Genomic DNA, 24,613 nt, shown 5'->3' with positions numbered 1-24,613 from the left:
AGAGTATACCCTTTGTTAATGCCAACAATAAACAGAAGTGAGAGAACAAGAAAAGTAAGAAATTACAGAGCAGCTAGCAGTGCAAAACAGATATAAACCGATGTTCAATTAGGTGTGGGTTGTACTGCGTCTGGTTATCCACCGCTTACCAACCTCAGAGTCTGATAGCTCTAAAGATCAAAACCCCCACGCATAAAGCAAAGTATGTAACTAACTACATCTCATACATATATGAGAGTACAGAGTCTTCCCGAACTTTAGTGCTTATTAGAAAGTTCCTTTCAAAAATTCGAAAGTAGAGTCGGATGTCGGATGTCGTTTAGTGTCAAAGAGGAAAAATGTCTAGAACACGTTTATTAGAGTATTATAGAATGCAATATCTCAAGCTAGTTACAGAAAACACTAGAAGCAAAAAACAGAAAAATAGAAAGGAAGAACTGATCACAAATCACAAAGTGTACATAGCATTTCCTGAGGAAAGACATGCCTCGGTTGAAAGCATTTGGAACCAATTCAGGTTGAAATATCTTCTTTGGTCACCTTTATGCTGAGTTTGGCTAAGAAGGGCTCCCATAAATTTTCTGTCACTTCATCACATAGCACTTCCTCTAACTGCTTAAGATTCAAAATTGACTGAGGAAGCTTTTCCAGTCCGTTGCACTGTCTCACGTCGAGCTTTCTCAAACTTTTCATTTCACCAATGTCTTCAGGCAACGTCCTTAGGCTCAAGCAATCAGATATGTCAAGCACGTCTAGCATTTTGAGTTTCCTAATTGAGTCTGGCAACTTGTGCAAGTCTCTACAAGACCTTAGCCTCAGCAATTCTAAATCTTTCAACTCTCCAATCTCTTCCGATAACATAGATAGATCACAGTTGGTAATACTGAGTTTCTTTAGGCTAGTAAGACTACAGAACTTATCAAGCGATTTCTCCAAATCATTGCAACAATCAATATTAATTTCCACTAAATTTGGAAATGCATCTGAAATCTGTATGCGACGGGCACTGAAAGCTTTAGCCATACTGCACCTGGATAAAGATATCTTCTGTAGACTCTTCAATGCAAGGCTGTTCTTACTGATGGAAGCTAATGAAATGTTCTGTAATCTGATTGTCTTCAGATCTGACAACTTATCCAGTAAATGAAATTGTCTTAATTCAGCAGGTTCGGAACCATAATTTGTGACTATCAGAACCTTCAATTTATCCATTGTCTTCACGAATCCAGGTAAAGCATAGGCCTTTGTATGAAAATTCAAAATTAGAACTTCAACCTCTGGTAGTTGCATGTTGTGCCAGTTCTCTGTGAAGTTGTTATCTACAAACAATATCCTATTGTGAGTAATGGAAGGAGTATCTAAATGTAAACGTGCACCGTGCACTCAAAGTGTCATATACGTGTGTGTGTAGTATTTACTTTCTCAAGAGAGAGATGGGACTACCAGTTGATATAGATAGTAGGCGAGCCTTGACTGGTTGATCTTTATGTTCCTTCAGCCACTTGGGAAGATTGTTTCCACAGATATCTATAATCATCCTTTTTCTATGTTCTACTGGGTCCTGTCCCGTTTCATATATGGCCAGCTGTCTAAGCAGATAGTGCTGGGTAACAAAGTGTTCACTGTAGTAGCCATTGACATCTATCTTCTCCTTCCTGTTTATGATCAAAAATTCAAAACCAAGTCGCTTAGACGAGATCATCTTCTTCAGTATAGATATTGTGATAACAAATTATGAGTACCAACTACCAACTAGAGGCGATAATAAAGGAAACTTAAGTAGAAACTTGCATACATTGTGAAGATATGATTAGCCAAACTCTGGTTAGTGAGCTCGTAGAGGTTCGAAATGGATGGAGCGTCCTCTAGCTTATATAACACCGCCCAAATTTCAATGAGGGCAGCAACAGGTATTCTTTGATTTTCAGGAAATGAACCAAGGTCCATGAAACATTCCTTTACTGTATCCATCTGTTCATTCAAGGTATCTTTGCTGCTTTGGAGAAAGCCAAAGAAATCAGTCTCTGAGTCAATAATAGTCGAATTTTCATACCAATTGCTTAGACTTTTATCCCAGGATTCTGTTGCTCGATCACCTAGTGATCTTCCGACCTCCTCAATGGCGAGTGGAAACCCCCTGCAGCGCTCAACTACCTGCAATAAAAATTTCAATTGAAGTCGGTTATTATTTAGTTTGCAGATTCAAAAATGATTTCTCTAAATGTTCTCAATGGTGTTTCATGGAAGAGTAAGACATTGGTTTAACTGTAATTTAGTTTTAGCTCATGAGCTTTTGACCAAAAGAAAAATAGTTTTAGTTTATAAGCAAGGTAAGCATATATGATTGCAACCTGATAAGATAAAACGAATATGTACACTGTTGGAATAGAATGGTTGGCATCAAAATTACCTTTCTAGCAAAATCATCTGTAAAACAAGCGGGCTTATATCTGGATGCTGAATGTTGAAGAAGAATGATTGCGTTGTATTCATCCAATGGTTCAAAATAATATCGGCTAGAAAATCCTGGAAAATTGTAAATTGATGTCACCAAAATCTTGCAATTCGACATTTTGCATTCATTGAACTTCTTAAGAAGGAATTCCGATCCAGGCCAAACATCATCCAAGACTAACAGTATAGGATTTTGTCCTGCTTTATTCAGAAATTGTTGCAGCCACTCAACTGCAATTACTGTGTCATCTATGTTGTCTGGTGACTCGGTTTTCTTGTACTTATTTAGTTTTCTTACAATCCTTCTTACAATATCTCCACAGCTGAGCTGTTTCGAAACATGGACAAGGAAGATATTGTCCTTGAATGTACCTGTCCACATACAAATGATACAATACAAGAAATCTGTCACTGGATGGTCATTGAAAATTTTCTACAATTAATGGTGAAGTCACAAGTTCATTATATATCTTAAGCCTTAAACAAATGATACAATTTATTTTTGTAACTATTGAAAGATACGATCAAGGAAAAACATATCTTTGAAAGCACTCTCCTTCTGCCCAACTAGAAAGCTTGATTGAAATTTTGAATCCAATGAGACACGTTATTGTACAGCCAATGAGAGTATATCTATTCAAAAAGATGCAATGATGTTAAAAAAAGATAGTACCTTTGACATCCTTATCTTCACAAAAGTGTTTTGCCAAAGTGGTTTTCCCGGATCCTTGAAGACCAGTCAGAACCAACATTTGGAACCCATTTTTGAGAAGATCTGTCTTCAATTCCTCCATAGGTTTATCAAATCCAACGGGAAGTGTGGAAGCTTTGACTTCATCCCAATTAATTGGAGGCAAGTCATCCTTTGAAGGCACATTGACCATACTCCACTCGACCAACCCTCTGAACTGCTTCTGTTCTTTCTCCGATCGTTCAATCTGGTCGTAGTTTTTCCGGATCAAAAGCAAGCTCTCCTCCTCACCCTGTAGCAATTCTTCCAGTAGGCCGCCATGTTTCTCCGTCCCAAGCAAAATCTCCTTCACATCATTTGCCATTTCATCTACTTTTTTGGAGGTTTCCTTTGTCAAAAGTAAGTTCAACATTACGTTCCTCGTTTCCTCTACCTTGAGTTCCTGTAACAGACTTTTGAGGAACTCATCCAATTTCTCAAGTTTTTTCTTGTATTTTATCCGTTTGAGGAAGTCGACCTTGGAGCACTTGACGCACTTGCGGACAAGAACTAGGCCCTCCAGGATTTCATCTTGTAACTTATCTAGTGCCTGGCTTTTCAGTTCCAAACCCATGTTTAGACCTACCATCTCTTCGATCAATGGTTTCAAAGAGACTAGAGTGGATTCGATCTGTCCTAGGATGGGTTGAAACTTCATGGATTTGGCAAGTTCCACAGCGACCTTAAACAGCTGTACAAATACTACTCCAATAAACTCCATTCTTGAATATCTATAAGAAAACCCGATACTGAAATCAGAGATTTTTTCTCTTGTTTTCAATTTAAACTTCAGACAACATTACTTGAAAAATATGAAGTAAGGAAGACGGTAAAAGAAATTTAAAAACCAAACCTAAAATACTTTTATATGGTAGATCTGGTATAGATCTGGATTTTGTTGAAAAACACAAAGGTGACGATAGTTGAGACTTGAGAGGAAGACAGAGATGAGAAGTACAAAATGAGATGCCCGTATGGAGTAGAAACTCTCTTATATAGATTACTAGCAGGTGCCCACACTCTGTGTGTGGGTGCTTTTTTTTTTTGGGTAAGGAAGTGGGTAGTTTTTTAACCAAAGCAGTTTTCTACGACAATAATTACTATTTATTTTATTTTAAAGAATTTAATTTTTTTTTATTTTTTTAATTTGACATTATTATCCATGTTGGTTATTTCAGTTTATAAAGTTTTTTAATATTAGAGGGTTATAATCGTCAAATTATTCAATTTTGGAGAGCAAGCTCTATTCACTTAATAATAGTATAGATGAGATCGGAGAGATCTTATCTCATTTGACTAATTACAAGAATGTCTATTAATATATAACTATTTACAACATATTCAATTAAATCATTTAAATTTTTTAATTAAAAATGCCACCTCATTTATAGTTCAACTAAAATTACACAAAATGACCAACTCTTATGGAACTGACAAAAGAGCATCTTCTAAGCAATTCAAACATTTCTAAAGACCAATAAAGCACTTCCAACACTGTCTACAATACCCAGGGGAATTAAATGACATCGATGCTGCAGCTACTGTTGGCAACAATTCTGAAATCCTGAGAACCTGATGACTCCCTTCCTTTAGAGTCACAAGCAATAATTCTGTCTCCCAAGCCTGAAAACTTACAAATTTCTCTCTAGTAAATAAAGAAATTCTATCAAAATAAAAACAAAAATAAATACCCAAGCATGTAGCCCTAACCCAAAATGTGGAACCCAAGCCCAACAGACTCCAACCCATGAATTTGGTAACCCTAGCCCAAACCAAGGCCCAACTGTAACCACCTTCAAACCTATACAATCCACTGCCCTCCAACAGACCACCCTTTAGAATATATTCCGGTCGGCAGTACCATTCGATACATCATTTGGTCGGCAGTACCCTTTAGATGGCATGCGATAGTTAGTCGGCAGTACATTCTAACTATCTATAGTTAGTTGGTAGTTAATTTCTAATAAATTGATTTTTTTCAAAAACGACATTTTATTATCCTGTATCCCCTATATATCCTCGATATTTCCGATATCTCCCTTTTTACCGATATTTAAAACCTTGCTCCACCGACTGCCGCCTTGAATAAGACATCACCAACATCCATCCTAGAATCCATATTCTAATTTGGTATTATGTAATGTCAGTTTGCCAAGTTCTGCCAATCATTTTCTATTCACACTATCATGCGTTCACGCATTACAGCATGGTCAATCACAGAATCAAACATAGACAATTTCCAAATAAACTCAAAAGTCTCCTTCACACTATCAACTATTATATTATTATACATATATAAGTTGGATGCACTGTTCATATAACAGTGAAGTGATGGTTTTGCCCTTGAATTTTGACTGAAATTACAGTTCTGACTTTTTATTTTTATTAAAATTTTTTTTTAAGAGAGAACAATTTTGTTTTGTATTTCTTAATTTCTATAAATCATGTAAAAAGTTTATTATTGTTTGCATTTGTTGCTAATCTATTATTAACAACAAAATAAATCATATTCTAAATAGCGTCGATGTTTATTAGATTATGAATATTCATCTATTATATATGAAACTTGAAAAAAAAAAAAAAAAACCACAGCATCACGCAGATCAATTTGCTAGTAAGAAACTATGCATTCATTTTCCAAGAAAATATTCAGAAGTAAAAAGCTAGGACAGAGGAAATTATCTAGCACTTTCGGTGAATTATCTTTCAATCGTTCAAAAAGTAAGCGATTCAAAGGCCACCATTATTGCTTTCACCGACTGTTTAAAACAATAGAAAATTACATAGTAGCACATGACCAAAGATGTAAACACAGAAAACCTACATTCAAAAAGATTTATACAAATAAGGACATGAACCCAGGCCCAAAAGTCAAATAATGAAAGCCTGACTTCTAATTTTAATGAAAATGACCAAAATACTCACTTTGATGAGATATTTACACGTATGCCATTGACCCAATACCAACACCCCAAAACACGCCATTATCCACGCCCTCAAACTCCTCCTTCCTCTCTCAAACCCTTCGCTGCCTCACAGTCTCTCTTCTTCTCCCGCCACTGCTCATCTGCCGCCGCAGTTTCTTCCGTCGATATCGTCACTGCCAGTAGCACCGAATCCCCTGTGCACCACCCATGACTGGAGTGGGTGACCTTCGTCGACCGGTTGAAGACCAAGGGCTACTTCATCAAACCGCCGCCGGCTGCAGAGGATGGCGAGACTGACCGCGTTTATACTGACATGAATCAATTGAGGGATGCTCGCCTTAGCTTTGCTAGTGACTGGTTTGATATATTCAAGTAATATTCTTTATTTACTGCTCTGTTTGAATTATGAGTCTCATTTCAATTTGGGCATTTTATTTGATCAAATTCCAAGGCTTTCTGGATTATAGGCTAATATTTCAGATCAAATTAGCTTAATTAAACTTAATGGTCTAAGAACACTACCGTATACTATTGAGTTTTGAGTGGATTCTATAACAACAATTAACTATGAGTTTTTGAGTGGATTTTTATAGCTAAATTGTTGATGCAGGTGGGGTTGTCTGTTAGTGGGGTGCTACTGCTGGCGTTTTTGTGGATGTTGAAGGCAGTTCTTGAGGTAATGTATACAATTTTTGGTGTATTTTGTTGTTAAGATGCTTTGATTGAGTTCACAAGACCTTGTGATGCAGGAACATCTGTATAGTCAGAACATGAACTTAGTGAACCATTACTTTAAGGAGCTGCATATTTGAAGTAGGGGACATCTTTTGAATAGGAATAAAACTCTCTTTATAGGCCTTCTCAACTAAGGTTAACCTCACTTAAAATATAAGGCTTGAGTTAATAGCAAACTTAATTAACTAAGAGACAAAAGCATGAAGTAGTGGATAGGAATCTGTTATAGTTAACAAACTACAACATGAAGTAGTAGATGATTTCTTACCAGAGGACTTGTGTATGTCATCAAATGACCCTCCCTATTTAATTGCTTGAAACGTACATGTGACTATCTTCAGATATTTAATGCCCTATATTGAAACATTTGCAGGATGATCCTTGCTATGCTTATCCAGCCTATAAGTGCTATAGAACTGTTGAAAAGAACAAGCCAGAGAATGAACAACTTCACTTTTGGTGTCAGTATTGGTATAGTTATATGAACTGCTACTTTTGTCTGAAATAGTCTTTGATGGTTCCTAATTAATGTATCTTTTAATCTTTTTTTCTTCTTGAGTTGCAGGATTTTGGTGGCTGTTTTGACGGTATGTGAACAAGTTGGTGATACAAAAAGAAATTTTAGTAACCCGAGATTCAACCAGAGGCTTTAATTTCATTCATGGATTGATAGATCTAATTGCTCTTGCTACTGCTATTGCTACTACTCCTACTCATGCTCTTGCTACTGCTACTGCTACTACTAGTGAAAATGAAGCTGCTACTGAACCAAGAACATATTTAGCAACAAAGAAGAAAAAGAAGTTTGACGAAGAGATCTGAGATTCTCTCTCTTAGCAACGTGTAAAAGAAAGAGTATGAGTGCAGTAGCAGGATTGGATTAGTGCAGTAGCAGAACTGGATGAGTATGAGTGCAGTAGCAGGATTGGACGAGTGCAGTAGCAGAACTAGACGAGTATGAATGCAGTAGCAGGATTAGACGATGATAGTAGCAGGATTAGATGATGACGAGTGCAATAGCAAAACTGGACGAGTATGAGTGCAGTAGTAGGATTAGGCGATGACGAGTGCAGTAGTAGGATTAGGCGATGATGAGTGCAATACTTTAGGTTGATACATTATTAAAAAGAATAGTGATAAATGATAAGTAATTATAAATTGAATGGGGCAATTGTTTCAAAGTAATAATAATATATTGTCAATGAGATGTGCCCAAGACTTATTTTCTTGTGAAATTACATGAGTACAAGTGCAGCAGTAGAACTGGACGACACGAGTATAAGTGTAGTAGCACAACTGGACGAGTATGAGTGTAGTAGCAGGATTTGACGAGTGCAGTAGCAGGATTAGGCGATGACGAGTGCAGTAGCAGGAATAGGCGATGACGAGTGCAGTAGCAGAACACGAGTACAAGTGCAGTAGCGGAACACGAATACAAGTGCAGTAGCAGAACTGGACGAGTATGAGTGCAGTAGTAGGATTAGGTGATGACAAGTGCAGTAGCAGGATTTGACGAGTGTAGTAGCAGGATTAGGCGATGACGAGTGCAGTAGCAGAACACGAGTACAAGTGTAGCGAGTGCAGTAGCAAGATTAGGCAATGACAAGTGCAGTAGCAGGATTTGACGAGTGCAGTAGCAGAACTGGACGAGTATGAGTGCAGTAGCAGGATTAGGTGATGACAAGTGCAGTAGCAGGATTTGACGAGTGCAGTAGCAGGATTAGGCGATGACGAGTGTAGTAGCAGAACACGAGTACAAGTGCAGCGAGTGCAGTAGCAAGATTAAGCAATGACAAGTGCAGTAGCAGGATTGGACGAGTGCAGTAGCAGAACTGGACGAGTATGAGTACAGTAGCAGGATTAGGTGATGACAAGTGCAGTAGCAGGATTTGACGAGTGCAGTAGCAGGATTAGGCGATGACGAGTGCAGTAGCAGAACACGAGTACAAGTGCAGCGAGTGCAGTAGCAAGATTAGGCAATGACAAGTGCAGTAGCAGGATTTGACGAGTGCAGTAGCAGAACTGGACGAGTATGAGTGCAGTAGCAGGATTAGGTGATGACAAGTGCAGTAGCAGGATTAGGCGATGACGAGTGCAGTAGCAGAACACGAGTACAAGTGCAGTAGCAGGATTACGCGATGACGAGTGCATTACCGGAAGAGGGGATTTGTGTTGGGAAATGTACTAGTGAGACGAAGTTTAGAAAATTTTGGTACTTCAAAATTGTGGAAATTTCAATGGATATTTTGCTTAAATTAAAATTTAGAAAATTTGATGGAAGTTTTGATATATGTGGTAAATATTCGTATCTAAAACTAGTTTTGAAGATATTTTGGAGAGTTTAAAATATCGATAAAGCTAAGTTACGAAAAAAAATAACATAAAAAAAAAAAGTAATATAAAGTGATTATTCTAAAAAATAAAAAAAAAGTAACATAAAAGGAATTAGAAGTAAAAAATAAAATAAAAAAGTCAAAAAAAGTAGTTAATAGTAAAAAAATAAATTAATTCATGACATGTGGCAAGTGGAGAGCAGATTGTCCCTATTTGTAATATTTAACCTTATAAATGGATTAGAAGTCAAAAGAAGTAGTTAAGGGTAAAAAGGTAAATTAACTCATGACATGTGGCAAGTGGAGAGCAAAATGTCCTTATTTGTAAGATTTAGTCCTTATATGTTTAATTCAATCTTTAGATGATGTATTTGTTAAGTCATCTTTTGTCAATAACTTATATGTAATTTGTTATTAAAACAAAGCATGTCGTATGAAGTGACTCATCAAACTTAGCAAGGCACCTTACACACTATGACACTAATCAAGATAATGGAAGTTTGGTCCACTTCACTGGCTTGGCTATGATGCATAGTACAGCTTTCATGTGTCAGCTTTAATCTGTAACTTGGTCTCGGACCTCTTACCATTGACTCAGACTTTGAAACATTGCAGCTACAAAACATTTTGTTAAGACCTTCATTACAAACGGAACCTCCCTTAAACCCAAGTGTTTAGAACACATTCTAAAGTCTAAACTAGATTTTCAATTAAGTTGAATATTGGTATCATTTCCAACTCCCAAACAAGTTGAATGTGTTTTCAGGTCGCTTATATTTTGACCTTCCCTCAGAAACTTTCTTCATCTACTCTGAACAAACTTTGATCCTTCATCAGAATCAAACTAGATTAATAAGAAACCATACTGTTTACATATTTTTCAGGAAAGTATACAGCGGTAAAAAGCAAAAAGCAGAAAGGAAAATTTCCCATCACTTTCGGCGAAATATCTTTCAAGTTTCAATCATGCAAGTCACCAAGTTAAAAAGCAAGAAGCCGAAAGGAAAATTTCCCATCACTTTCAGAGTTAAAAAGCAAAAAGCTAAAAGGAAGTTAAAAAGCAAAAAGCAGAAAGGAATATTTCCCATCACTTTCAGATTTAAAAAGCTAAAAGGAAGTTAAAAAGCCAAAAAGCTGAAAGGAATATTTCCCATCACTTTCGGCGAAATATTTTTCAATCATGCAAGTGACCATTATTGACTAAAGTACTGTGACTTGCAAAAATGGGTCCCTAATTTCCTCCTTCCAGATGGCTTTGACCAACTTCGATAAATGAAGCGTGCTGTACGTGTATGGTTAACAGAACTGTAGAGATGATATGATGGATGATAATGTGCTTTCTGTGGTTCTATCCCGCTGGGGATTCGGCTGTCATGCAGATGCATATAGTATGCAGATCAATTGTAGACCATTCATTACAATCCTCTTTTGATCCTGCGGTTCAAAATTCATCTCATCCTTAACTTGTAACATTCAAGCTGCGTTGCACTGTTACACTGTTCGTCCCGCATTGTCACTTCTCCCTCCTCCTCCTCCTACAGTCGTGCAACCCTCTTCATCAGTTATCAAGAAGGATCGAGAGAGAGAGAGAGAGAGAGAGAGATCCGTTGTCGTCGCCGCGTGAATCCAATTGAATCCGGTAATTCTCACCCCTAATTTTCAGGTGATATTCAGAGGCTTTGCGTCTTTGTTCCGTAGAAGTACAGAGAAGGTGAGAGAGGGAAAGAACGATAGGGAGAGAAGACCTATTTCGATTCGATTCGTTTCAACTTCCGCTAAGCTGCGCTCTCTTTGGTTATGTTTTCAGGTATTTTGATCCATTTCAATTCGATCACTTATCAAGAACGATCCACATGCAGAGGGATAGAGAGAAGAGAGAGAGAGAGAGAGAGTGAGAGCTCATACTCAGAAAAGGGGATTCTCACCTCCTCATCTCAGCACGAGGTTAGTTGTTTCTGAGCCGATTTGCTTTTTAATTTCTGATAGATTAGTTAGTTCTTTTTTTAATTTCTGTTTCTGAATTTGTGATTATGTTCCTAATTGCATTGAAACAAAGAGTATAGCTATTTCAAATACTATAGAAACTGATAGATTTGATAGATTTTATGTTTAGCTGTTTCAAATTGTTTTGGGTTTAGGACTTTGGGATCAGTTTGTATAGATTTGATCCGTTTACTTAGTTGTTTTTCAAAATAAATACAACATCCAACATGTTCTATGTACATTCAGAAATGGAAATCATATGAAAATACGGTTATGATTCAATGAGATTGTCGTCCCAGGTCCAAATAGAATAAAAATAAAGATTTTGATTCTAAGAGTGACCCCTGCATCAAGTATGGGAAGACCAAGTCTCTCTTCTTCCAATCTCCTATCTTTCTTTGATTTTCTTCTCTCATTTTTTATGATTATTACTATGTCTGTTTCTGTTAATGGTACATCCTACTATAAAAAGGTATAAGGGGAAGTCTATACTTTCATTTTGGTTGAAGCTGGATCGTGTATTACATCAAATTATGCTCAAATCTTTATGGTTGGCCATCAAATTACAGATTTTCTACCAACTAATTAAACCAAGGGTACTAATACAATTGAGTAAAGTCATCCTGTGAAAGCAGATTATCTTATAGGTTATATATTAGGCATGGTCTTGAATGCAGTCAATTTGAATGTTTTGTAACTACCCTACAATTATTTACTTTTCTCAATGAAAGAAAGTGCATGCATGCTGAAATTATAAGGAGGAATAGAAAAGCCAGAATTGGTAAAGCAAAATGCTCGCTTATGGATTTAAATAGAATAAAAAAAGTAATACATGGTTTAAGCATCTTCGTTGTAGGTGATCCAAGTCCTAGAGTGCTGGTTCAGCATCTGCCTATTTTTGGGTTTTCAAGTTCTCTTCTTTAATACCAATCCGTGACCCGTATTATGTTGGAACAATTCCATCTCCTAATGTCTCTTGACATTGTCTTTCATGGATATATATACTTCTGCCAACACACTCTTTGGTGGACTTTATTGATTTAAGGAGAGATTGCGCGATATTTTTGCCCCTACTTTACTATGGAAGGGGTAATGATGCACCATGCATTGTTTCCTATACAGGGATATTCCTTTTTCTCACCTCACTTCATCTTCCTTATTCAGTTATGCCCCTGTTGAGATCGTACCCTTTCTTAACATTCATTAGACCCCCTTCCCCTCCTCCTCCTGCTCTCCCCTCCCTCCCTCCCTCCCTCCCTCTTCTGAAATTGGCAAGGGTGACGGATACTCTTATTTGGAGGCTGATATCAATGTTTAGACATGTTCATGTACTTTTATCAATATTTGCAAACTCTGTTTGCCAGAAGTTTCAACCCGCTTTTGCCATAGATAACATATTAATTATGACTTTTGTATTCACAGTCACTTACAGTAGAAGAAGTGATCCATAATTTGACTTTCTTATATTGAGGAGCAATCACTTGGAAGATCCTCCAAACTGATCTTGCCGCAACTCATACTTCCTAAGACGTTTAGGACAAAAGCAGTCAGATGATGAACCCAGGAATTGGATCTAGAGGATAATTGTGAATTTAGCAATTGACTTGGAGAGGACTGAAGTATAAAATTCCCTAATAATCTGGTCAAGATGCCAGATTTTGGGCTGTATAAAAGAACCCTTTACCTATATAATGCATCAATATTTGTAACCGTTGTCTTATAATGCATGAATAATATACCTGCAGCATCGCGCGGGCATAATTGCTAGTGCACATCTACTCATAGGTTGTCTTTATGTGCTCATTTTCACTCGTACAATCCCGCGTCCAAAACACCCACTAGCAAATCAAGATCCCAAGCTCCTTGTGCTTACCAAGAAAAGATTTTCCTTTCCCAAGCTCTCAAATCCACGAATCAAACAATATCTTATGAAGACTTATGTTTACCGGGATAGCTTTTAATGAAGACCACTACAATGAGAACTTTATAAAGGTTTTCTATTTGACAGTTGTGAAACTCACTTTTTTATTACATTTTCGTAAATAAACTGTTATATATTTAGATATTAATCAGTAGATCATTTATAAAATTTTTCAACCAAATTAAAAATTATTAAGCCATCATAATTGTGGTGATTTATTATTTATGGACATGAAAAGGCTCATGCTGGTTTGAAAATTTTGATTCTTCCATTAATTTGATCTAGTTTGGTATGTTAACAGGTAGCAATTTGGAAGAAATTTTTTAAAAGTGATTTACTAATGCATACATAGACATCTATAAGTTGATTTGTCATAATGTAATCGAAAATTGAGTCTCACAATCGTTGATTAAAAAGTCATCATGAAGTGCTCATTTTAAAAATACTCATTAGAAGCTATTTACCTACTGTTTGGTTTAGTTAGGTAGTGGCAGACTTAATTGGCTTTTAAAGATTAAGACTGGATCGCTAATATAAAAGGCAGGTATAGCTCTTTTCTCTCCGAATTATACATATTCTTGCATGATAGAGAAACTTTAGTTTTCAGTCATGTATTGCTTGCTTTTAAGTCTCTTCTTGTTCGTTGTTCTGGGGATCTAATTTTGTGACCCTGTTTTCCTAATTTCCGTAATCAGCCAAAAGTCACAGACAACCCATATCTGGTTGTCTATAAGCAGTGTAGATAACCGCTTGTTCATCTCAAAAGCTATATATATAGCTAGTTTGGGCGTCTTGTCTATTCTGATCACCAATACAGAGGTAATGAGAGTCTATTGCTAAATTTTATATATATTATTTGAGTATTTTGTAAGCTATGCTGTCGATCTAAAAGTTTAATCGATTGAAATTAACAAGTACTAAGTCTTCTGGGTTTTGTGTTGGCTAATTTTGTTGTAAAGAAGCAAGAATGGCGGACCTTGTGGCAGGGGGTGCTATAGGAGTACCATTTATTGTGCTGTATGAAGTCATTAAAGAAGCGATGGTCAAGAGTACGATGTTTAAACCCCTGCTTGTGGAGCTGTATTCGATAATGAACCATTTGGAACCACTGGTGGAGGAGGTAGGTAAGTATGGTAGAGAGTTAAATCGTCGAGAGAATGAGCTTAAAGACTTCAAAACACAAATGGAGAAGGGCATCGAGCTTATTCACAAGTGCTCAAATCCTAATCGGTTGCAAATCTACAAAAAGTATAGATACAGCAAAGAACTTCTTGAATTAAAGAACTTTCTTCAGAATCTGCTATCTATTCTGTCAGTGCAACAAGCAAGGGATGTGAAGGAGAAGTACTTGGTTGCAATGAAAGACGAGATGAATATTATGAAGGACTCCTTGGATGAGCTCAGAAATATAGAGGTAAAGCACCAAACAGACTTTGAAGTACCTGAGCTTCCTGCGTTGACAGTTGGATTTGATCTGCCTCTCAGAGAATTAAAGAAGAAGCTTCTTAAGAATGATAAAGTGTCAATGCTTGTGCTCACTGCTCCAGGAGGATGTGGAAAAACCACATTGGCAACTATGTTTTGTCAAGATGAGCAAGTCAAAGGTACTATATCTGTTTTAGTTTTTTTTTAAATATCGTAAAGTGTTGCATTGGTTGTTAAATATATTATTTCTGAAGTTGAAGCTTTTTCTGTGAGTGCTGAATTCAACACTAACTACACTAGAGAGTTCCTATATATAAATTCATGGCCAAGCTATTAATTTTGTAATCAGTTGTTTCCTAAACTAATATTATCTCTTTTTTGGATTCAAATATCTCTCAAACTTTTTTATCTGTTTACTGATTACTATTTTATTAGTTATACATAGGATTATTGAGAAACTTAATACAACTTAAATATTAGAATATGTTTAGTTTCTTAAGAAATTTGCTTGTTCATTTCTTAATCTTTGTATATGCTATAACACAAGACATAATGTCTTATTTTTGTTGGAGCCCAATTACTATGCATATGCTAGGACTGCAATCAGGATCAAATCCATCAAAAAAAGAAAAAAAGAAATTCTCATTTGACCTCTCTTATTTTTGAATTTTCAAAGTATCTATTTATCATAATATAAAAATTACTATTATAGACAACAAATCATAGGCAAAAAATTATATCTCTACACTCCTAATTTATAAATGACATAAACCTATTTTCATATATAATTAAGGGCTAAATACTGATTACTACCTTGTTGTTTAGGTCAAAAATCAATTCAGTTTCTGAACTTCTAATTTAATCAAAAACACCCTGGCATTTTCAATTTTGATCTAATAGGTCAAATCCGTTAGTCTTCGGTTAAGTGAGCCTGTTAACTCGCTGACGTGGCTCATGTGGGGCTTATGTTTTAAGATGTGGTGTTGAGGTGGCGTGCATAGTCAGCTTAGGAGTACTCCCACTATTAGAAATCTATCAATTCAATTGTTTTTCAACAAATAATCTAACCATAACTTGAATCCACAACCTCTTACATACTAGTCACACAACCTCCATGTAAACTCTTAAGCTGACTAGGCATGCCACCTCATCGTCGTGTCATAAAATATGGGCCCCACATGAGCCATGTCAACAAGTTAACGGACTCAATTAACAGAAGACTAATGAATTAGACCTATTAGATCAAAAGTAAAAGTACAAGGATGTTTTTGATGAAATAAGAAGTCCAGGGACTGAATTGATTTTGGACCCAAACAATAAGGTAGTAACCAGTATTTAACCCTATAATTAATGCGACTATCACTTTTCAAATTTTAGTCAGAATACTCAATTTCAGCATTCTCTATAAATAGAACACCGAGTCATTGACCAATGCAGGATGCAATCAACCCAAGAAAAACTATACTAAGTATTTATTCACGTGAATGTAATTGAATAAATATGCATTTTGATTTACGCTCTGGGCACATAAAGAAAAAACACTACCTTCATAAAAAAGCTTGCATGTGTGAAAACGAAATCACCTTAAGAATTTTGCATTAGGAAGACCTTGAACTGGATTTACTGGTAATTAATAGTTTTGCATCAGAAATCAAAAGTCATGGAGGTTCAACAAAAATGGAGGACAGGCTCAAAAAAAAAAAAAAATTATTATTAAAGAAAAATTAATAAATGAAGTTACTCGTGACTCGTGAGTAAATTCACCTCAAGTTTTTATGTATTTCAAAGTTTCTCTTTTTATATATGTAAACTATAAGAATAAGCAGGCTATAATTTAAGAAATATCTAATGAGTAAATTTGTATAATAGGTCTTAAGAGAAAATTTTGAAGTCCGAGTAGTAACTCTAAAAAAAAAAAATAGATTCGATCAATTTACTCATATCTAATGTGACCTCAATTCACAGTATTATGATTGTGTATGTCTTTTCATTTGCATGCATAGTAGATCAGATTTCTTTTTTTCTTTTTTCTGTTTTAGTGAAAATGAAAATGTGGCAAGTCCAAAAGAAAATTCCACAATATGTTTATATGACATATATAATTATGTATACCATTCAACTTACTTGCATAATATTTTTTCCTTTCTTTTCTTTATTGATACATCCAAATCTGCTCAATTGACCTCACTCTATTATGAATTATTAAATTATATATATAACCTGCTATAAAATAACTATTATAGAGCCCAGTACCATTTGGTCTAGTGACATAATTTCCCCTTCGTATGTGGGAGGTTGTGAGTTCGACTCACAGAAGACTAGTTGTAGCATTTGAGTTGTTTATCTGATAAAAAAAAAGACTATTATGGACAATAATTATATCTGAAAAATATATATTTTTTATTTTCTCTAGATTTTCCAATTCAATAATATTAGATTGCATTCTTTATTATTTTCCTTATCTATTTTCATTTTTCAATTTTACTACATACTCATTAAAGCATTAATACATATTTAATAAGAATTAAAACTATGATTAAGATCATGTGACATAAAATCATGCATATTGGTGAAGGAGAAGAAAATAAATTCTATTATGACCTAAATCTAAGTCTATCCATTATATTTGTAAAAAAAAAAAATTAATAATAATAAAAATAAAAAGATGGAGCAATTAGAAAAAAAATTAAAAAAATATTTAAATAATTAATCATGAGGTACAGAAAATAGAGAAAATTAAGAAAAAATTATTAATCTTTGTCTTTTTTTTTACACAGCTAAAAGAGAAGAAAAAAAAGTTTTTTTTTTTTTTAAAAAAACCACAGAATAGTTCATGTTATTTTCTTGTTGATTAGAAATTAATTTTTAAAACTCAATACCTTGTGTTTGTTTTGTTTTTTATTGGATAAGAGATTTATATTGTCTGATTAAGGAATGAACATGTAATAAAGATTTATAGAGTAATTAAATTATTGAAAGACTAAGTGTTTTTTTTTTTAAATAATAATTTGTTTGCAAATTATATGAGTGAGGTTATTTAAGGAACTATAGTGAGGTTTAATGAGTAAATTTAATACTTGAAAATTTGATAGGAGGTGTAAAAAGCATAGGAGGTCAAGTGAGTAAATTTGGAGGTTACAATAGAAAAACTCTTTCTTTATTCTCTTCACTTGGAGAACTTTAATTTGAATTCAAAAACAAATGAACAATCTTATTTCTATTCTGTTATAAAATAATAATAATAAATTTAAAAAAAAATCTAATTTGCTCAACAGTTTTAATTGATCCTCTCAATGACACCTTTATTCCATTTTGATAGATATATTCAAGGACAATATCTTCTTTTTCACTGTTTCAAAGATGTTGAACTTCAACCTCATTGTACAACGACTACAGCAACGCAATGCTACCGAAGTACCTACTTTCCAAGACGAAGCAACTGCCCTCAAGTGGCTGCATAAATTTCTGGAGGAAGGACAGACACCTATGCTGTTGGTCCTGGATGACGTTTGGCCGGAATCAAGATCTCTTCTTGAAAAGTTTGATGAAGTGAAGGTGCCAAATTTTAAGATTTTGGTGACATCAAGATCACATTTTCCAGGATATGGTTCTCTACATCGTCTAAATTATTTATTGGATGAGGAAGATGCAATGAATCTTTTTCGCCATTCAGCCTCCCTGGGAGATGAAAGCTCCAATGTTCGATGGAACAGTCTTGCTGCAAAGGTGGTTTCTTAGTCTGGAACACTATATATTCTTAATTATGCCTCACTTAAAGGGGAACATAGAAAAAATTATATTTCACTCTTACACAAAGCATCCACATACACAAGTGACATCACCATATCGACCTCCAAATACTCTTACATTTATGCTTTACCTTACTCATGAAAACAATAGTGGACAGTAAGTTTTAACTAGTTCTTCATGAAATTGAGTTGTTTTACCCAAAATTTAAACGTTTGGTCTGCAACTCATATGATTGACCACATTTAGGACAACTCAACTGCAGATAGTAAAGCACTGTAAGGGACATCCACTAGTTCTTCATGAAATTGAGTTGTTTTACCCAAAATTAAACGTTTGGTCTGCAACTCAAATGATTGACCACATTTAGGACAACTCAACTGCAGATAGTAAAGCACTGTAAGGGACATCCACTTGCCATTAAAGTGGTTGGAAGATCACTTCGTGGAAAATCGTTTGAGTTCTGGCTTAAAAGTGCAGAGCAGTTGTCTCAAGGTGATTCTGAAATTGAAGTGCTTCTTGTGCTTCACCGTAGCTTGGATGCTTTGGATGAAAACGAAGCTCTCATCAAGGAATGTTTTGTAGACCTTGGTTCATTTCCTGAAGACCAAAAAATCCCAGTTGCTGCCCTCATTGATATGTGGGCAGAGTTATATGAAGAGCTAGATAAAGATTTTTTGGCCTTGGAGATTCTGCAAAAGCTTGCCACTCGAAGCCTGGCTGATCTTGTAGTCAGTAGGTATGCGGCCATCTTTATTTCTCATATGATTATTCTGACTCAAATTTTTTCCTATATTAATATGTAGATGCTAATTGTACACGTTGCTAGTGGATCCTGTTTGTTGAAGAGATGTCTTATGAGTGAATGGGTGATTAATTTAGTTTTGATCATAACCAGGAACGAGAATGCGGAGGATGATGGCTACTACAGTGAACATTTTGTGACCCAACATGATCTTCTTAGAGAGCTGGCTATCTACCAAACAAAACTAGACCCAAATAGAAAAAGACTGGATGATGGCTACTACAGTGAACATTTTGTGACCCAACATGATCTTCTTAGAGAGCTGGCTATCTACCAAACAAAACTAGACCCAAATAGAAAAAGACTGTTTATTGGAAGCAGCAGAGACAATCTGCCCAAGTCCTTGACAGAACAGAAGCATCGACCTATCAAGCCTCGCCTAGTATCTATCTCTTCTGGTTGTTCCATCTCACTAAGCAAATACATATACATGCCTACACAGTTGCGCGCACATGCGCCTCATACTCGATCGGGCACACATACATGCATAGACTTGAAATTTGAATAATACTGTCCTATTCATTTTGTCCTTATACTGACATCATATGATGATGTTTGCAGATGGGATGTTCTCAACAATTTGGCATAACATTGAACTAGCTGAGGTTGAGGTTCTAGTTTTGAATTTCAACAGAGAGAACTATGCTTTGCCCGAATTTGTGGAGAAAATGGAGAACCTGAAGGTTCTAATAGTCAGAAATCATGGTTCCTTGCCTGCTGAATTGAGTAATTTTCACCTACTGGATTCTTTACCAAATCTGAAGAGAATCAGACTAGAGAACGTTTCAATTCCTTCCATAACCAAGCATCCCATACAGTTGAAGAGTCTAAAGAAGATCTCTTTATTCATGTGTAGCATTGGTCAAGCTTTCAGCAATTGTTCCTTCCAAATTTCAGATGCATTTCCATATTTAGAGGAAATGAATATTGACTACAGCAAGGATTTGTTGGAATTGCCTGACGAGCTCTGCAATCTGATTTGGCTGAAAAAGCTCAGTATCACAAACTGTCATAAGCTATCCGTCTTGCCTTATGAGATTGGAGGGCTGATTAACTTAGAAGTTTTGAGGCTAAGGGCTTGTACAAACTTGGAAATACTTCCAAGATCTATCAAACACCTGAAGAAGCTAAATGTTCTTGACATAGCTAACTGTGTCAGCATTGTGGAGTTGTCTGAAGACATTGGCGAACTAAGCAGTTTAAGAAAGATCAACATGAGACAGTGCTCTAGATTGCAAGAGCTACCACTATCAGTTTGGGATCTTAAGCAACTAGAGAAAGTGATATGTGATGAGGACGTACGAGGGTTGTGGGAACCCTTCCTACCCAGACTCCCCAACGTAAGGGTGGTGATCATGAAAGAAAAATTTACCCTAGATTGGCTCCAAAATCCCACGGTACCTGTACGTCCAGCTGTTCCTGAACGCCCAACTATTCCTGAACGCCAGGCTGTTCCTGAACGCCCACCAGTTCTTGAAGGTCCACCAGTTCCTGTTGGGTTGGATTTGCCTTTAAAGGATTTGAAGAAATTTTTTCTTAAGGAAGGTAAGTCAAGGCTCGTGCTTATTGCTAATGGAGGACTGGGGAAAACTACGTTGGCGAGAAAGTTTTTTGAAGATCAGGACGTCAAAGGTACGTATATACTAATTAAGTAATTATCTAGGATATGTTTTCCCAAGAAACTTGCTTCACTCAATTTTTAGTCCCTTGCATATGTTGAAACCACAACTGAGATCGAGACATTGATATGTATTACTTCACCATTTTGTATGTGTCCTTTGTATTTATAGAGTTTGTGTCTGAAATTCTCTGCTGGACACTGTAGTAGGATTCTATTGACTTTCCATTGACGGCTTTGCTATTTTTATTGTATTTGGATAGGTATATTCAAGAAGAATATGTTCTTTGTTGTTGCTTCAAGTAAGCCCAGTTTGGAAGCTATTGTCCGAGAATTATATCGACAAAAGCAAGAACAAGCAGTACCGAAGAAGATTCGCGACTATAAAGTTGCAGTTCAATTGCTGGAAGACCTTCTAGAGGAAGCGGGAGAAGACCCTTTGCTGTTGGTACTGGATGATGTTTGGTCTCCCAAACTTCTTGATCTATTTAACAATTTCAAAATGCCAAATTACAAGTTTCTGGTGACATCAAGATCTCAATTTGAAAATTTTGGTGAAACATATCCTTTAGAGCCTTTGAATCGTGAACATACAATGGTACTTTTTCGTGATTTAGCCCACTTGGGAGAGAAGATTTCTCTTTTAGAAGAAGTTCAAGAAAAGGTACTCTTAGTGTCTAATGCAAAATTTATATGCTTATTTATAGAGTTGCTCACCTAATAGACAGTTTTTAAGAGATTATAAATGATAAGTAAATCTGACAACTAAGTGTAAATACAGAGTTTTAAGTTGTCATGACTTCAACATTTAAATTTTATACATGCGACTCAGATTTGCTTGTCTCTCAAGAGTCTTATAAACTTGTTCCTTAGATGATGAGAACTAATATCTTTATAACTTACATGAAGAAATGAAATTTGGTTAGCTCATTTACACAAATAAGCATCCATATATACTTTAGTGATGCAAATTATGGATATATACATCATTTCTTTCTTGACCTATAAATCAAAATTAATGGGGCAAGGGACGCTGAAAATTATTTGACCGCTTTCTCATCTTCATGAGTCATCTCCAATGCAATTATACAAACTCAAATATTTGGGTCCCAACACTTCAAACAGTTCTTAATTGATTATTTGGGACAATTTATGAATTGCAGATTTGGAAGATATGCAAGGGCTATCCACTTATCATTAAAGTATTTGCAACATCAATTTGCAAACAGCCTATGGAGAATTGGCAAAAATTTGTAATGAAAATGTCTGGAGCTTCTGTTTTGGATTCTGAGACTGAAGTGCTCATCTGCCTCCAAAGAAGCTTAGATCCTCTGGATAAAATCACCAGGCAATGTTTCATGGACCTTGGTTCATTCCCTGAAGACGAAAAAATCTCTGCTGCTGCCCTTATTGATATGTGGTCAGAGCTCTATCCTGAGCTAATTGAGGATACTTGCATTGAGAACCTCTACAAGCTGAGGAGCCGGAGTCTGGTTGATCTTCAAGTCACAGGGTATGATGGTGTTCTAGTTTACTCTTGTTTGATAATATCTCTCTTGAGTACTGTAGCTACATTTTGCTTCATATTCATGCATAATATCTGACGTAATATTGGTGCTCAAGAAATCTCTGCTAAACAACTTGGTTTGGTCATATTCAGAAAGGAGAGGATACAACGGGATGGCTACTACACTGAACACTTTGTCATCCAGCATGACGTGCTTAGACAACTGGCGATCTTCGAAGCGAGACTAGAACCAATTGAACAGAGACAAAGACTGAATATTACAGACACATCTAGCAATCTACCCATTGGCCAAGAAAAAGAAGAAGAACCAAATTCAACTCTTCAGCCCATCAAGACTCGCCTATTATCTATCTCTTCTGGTAGTTCCCTCTCTCTCTCTCATGCTCTTTCACACACACCAAGTCTTGAATAGCATTTTTCACATTCAATTTCTCCCTCACTGGATCTGATGTAAATGAAAACACAAACACAGCAACTAAGTGTGGAAGTGAACACTTAGAGCTAGGTGAGATTACTCCAAACACCGTTGGAGCCTAGATTTCTAAGGGAAACCTGGGAAAAGCCTTGAAATATTTCAATATGGGAATACTTTGAATAATACTTCAGAACTGACTTTTTACAGGCCTGGGCTAAACCCCTATTTAAAATACTACCAGACATTCCCTAGACCTTTCTAGACATTCCATGCACCTGTCTAGAGCCCACAAAGAACATTAAAGACTCCTAATTCCCAGATTACATTAAATGCTAAGACTGCTATCAGATAACTACCCCCTTAGACTCCCTAAACAACATTTAATAAAGACATTAAAGTAAACAGACAACTTCCAAGAACTACATATAAAATTACTTGCATCAGGATCTCATCATATAAAACGTTATTTGCAGATGGTGTGTTCTCAACGAAATGGAATACTGTACAATTACCAGAAATTGAGGTGCTCCTTCTGAATATTAAGTCGAGTCGTAACTATGCGTTACCTCAATTTCTGGAGAGAACATCCAGATTAAAGGTTCTAATAGTCACAAAGTATGGTCGTGATTCTGCTGAGTTGAGTAATTTTCAACTACTGGGTTTGTTACCAAATCTGAAGAGAATCAGATTAGAGACTATTTTAACTCCTTCCATAACCAAGAACCTCACTCAACTGAAGAGTCTTGAGAAGATAACTTTGTCCTGGTGCGACGATATTGATAAAGCTTTCAGCAGCTCTTCCATCCAAATTCCACATGCATTTCCGAAGCTAGTGGAATTAAACATCGACAATTGCAACGATTTAGTGAAATTGCCTGCCGAACTCTGTGATCTTGTTTCTCTAAAGAAACTCAGTGTTACCGAGTGTTATAATCTGGTTACCATACCAGAAGCAATTGGAAAGTTGGTCAAATTAGAATTGCTGAGGCTAAGACGCTGTACGGAGTTGCAACAGCTTCCAGAATCGCTTCACAGCCTCCCAGAGCTGAACTTCCTTGACATAGCTGATTGCGTCAGCATGAAGAAGTTGCCTCAGAACATCGGAGCACTGAGCAGTTTAGAAAAGCTTGACATGAGAAAATGCTCTGGACTGGAAAAGCTTCCTTCATCAGTTATAAATCTTCGTAAGTTACGGGAAGTGATATGCGATGAAGAGAAAAAAAAGTTATGGGGACGCTATTTGGACTTTATGGAAAACCTAAGGAAGGTGGGTCCAGTGGAGTTCTAAGTCGGATCGGGGCTCATGTTCTTCAGGTTGATGAGGTTGTGTCTATTTTGCCTTGCATTCGAGTGTACGATCGATGTCCTTACCAAAAAAAAAATGTATAAGCTCGATGTGTAACTTTTTTTTTCTTATGTTGTAATTTTGCTTTGTACGTTTTTGAGTTTGGTGATTGTCTTTTTTTTTTTTTTTTGTAATGTTATAAACAAATAACCTTGGAATCTTGTGAATTTTCAGGGAATGCTTTATCGTCAGAGAATATTCTTTTGTAAGCGCTTACCTATTGAGCGTGAATATGAAGAAATGTCAGTAATCAAAGTGTCGAACATGACAAAGTTTGATGATCATTGATAAAGTAATCTGGGGTTCACATCCAAAACCAATTGGCAATGGATGGAGTGGCCCAAACCCTTATAAACCCATAGACAAGGTCCCATTTTTCCCATGTGGGATGTATATATTCTCAACACGCCCCCGCACGTGTGGCGAATTTTCAAGCCATACACGTGGACAACTTTTGGGTGACGTGGAGCCCGTGTGGCCGTTAGGCATGCACACGTGGGTAACCTGGCTCTGATACCATGATAAAGTAACCTGGGGTTCACCTCCAAAACCAATTAGCAATGGATGGAGTGGCTCAAACCCTTATAAATCCATAGGCAAGGTCCCATTTTTCCTATGTGGAATGTATATATTCTCAACACATTTGT

The 24,613-nt window shown here is 36.2% G+C and overlaps 2 protein-coding genes and 1 long non-coding RNA gene across 7 annotated transcripts; 2 read left to right on the top strand and 1 right to left on the bottom strand.

The window, feature by feature from the left end:
- Window positions 1–325: 325 nt before the first annotated feature.
- LOC112188280 (probable disease resistance protein At5g66900) lies at window positions 326–4,164 on the bottom strand. Its single transcript, XM_024327374.2, has 6 exons — window positions 4,038–4,164; window positions 3,128–3,915; window positions 2,411–2,826; window positions 1,796–2,154; window positions 1,444–1,655; window positions 326–1,319 (listed from the first exon to the last, which is right to left on the bottom strand). The coding sequence occupies exons 2-6, from the start codon at window positions 3,903–3,905 to the stop codon at window positions 514–516; spliced, it is 2,571 nt and encodes an 856-aa protein (XP_024183142.1). The 5' UTR covers window positions 3,906–3,915; window positions 4,038–4,164; the 3' UTR covers window positions 326–513.
- A 2,113-nt stretch (window positions 4,165–6,277) lies between these two features.
- LOC112188296 lies at window positions 6,278–7,717 on the top strand. Its single transcript, XR_002931382.2, has 4 exons — window positions 6,278–6,483; window positions 6,722–6,787; window positions 7,220–7,317; window positions 7,412–7,717. It is a non-coding gene; the product is annotated as an uncharacterized LOC112188296 (long non-coding RNA).
- Window positions 7,718–10,459: 2,742 nt separating this feature from the next.
- Window positions 10,460–24,250, top strand: LOC112188265 (probable disease resistance protein At5g66900). Of its 5 annotated transcripts, none has more exons than XM_040511795.1 (12): window positions 10,460–10,818; window positions 10,987–11,123; window positions 13,779–13,902; window positions 14,043–14,687; window positions 17,828–18,234; window positions 18,642–18,994; window positions 19,154–19,458; window positions 19,622–20,692; window positions 20,942–21,342; window positions 21,842–22,191; window positions 22,339–22,565; window positions 23,095–24,250. In XM_040511795.1, exons 4-12 carry the CDS (start codon window positions 14,051–14,053, stop codon window positions 23,907–23,909), a joined length of 4,566 nt encoding a protein of 1,521 aa, XP_040367729.1. In that variant the 5' UTR covers window positions 10,460–10,818; window positions 10,987–11,123; window positions 13,779–13,902; window positions 14,043–14,050; the 3' UTR covers window positions 23,910–24,250. The 5 variants fall into 5 exon arrangements, with proteins under 5 accessions (XP_040367729.1, XP_040367731.1, XP_040367727.1 ...); XM_040511797.1 differs by having other exon boundaries at window positions 10,460–10,842; XM_040511793.1 differs by having other exon boundaries at window positions 10,460–10,890.
- The last annotated feature ends 363 nt before the right edge of the window (window positions 24,251–24,613 follow it).

This window comes from Rosa chinensis, chromosome 1 (genome assembly GCF_002994745.2).
Source record: "Rosa chinensis cultivar Old Blush chromosome 1, RchiOBHm-V2, whole genome shotgun sequence".
In the NCBI taxonomy this organism is placed as follows: Eukaryota; Viridiplantae; Streptophyta; class Magnoliopsida; order Rosales; family Rosaceae; genus Rosa; species Rosa chinensis.
Note: the sequence above shows the minus strand (reverse complement) of the source record. Positions and strands in the feature narration are given on the sequence as shown.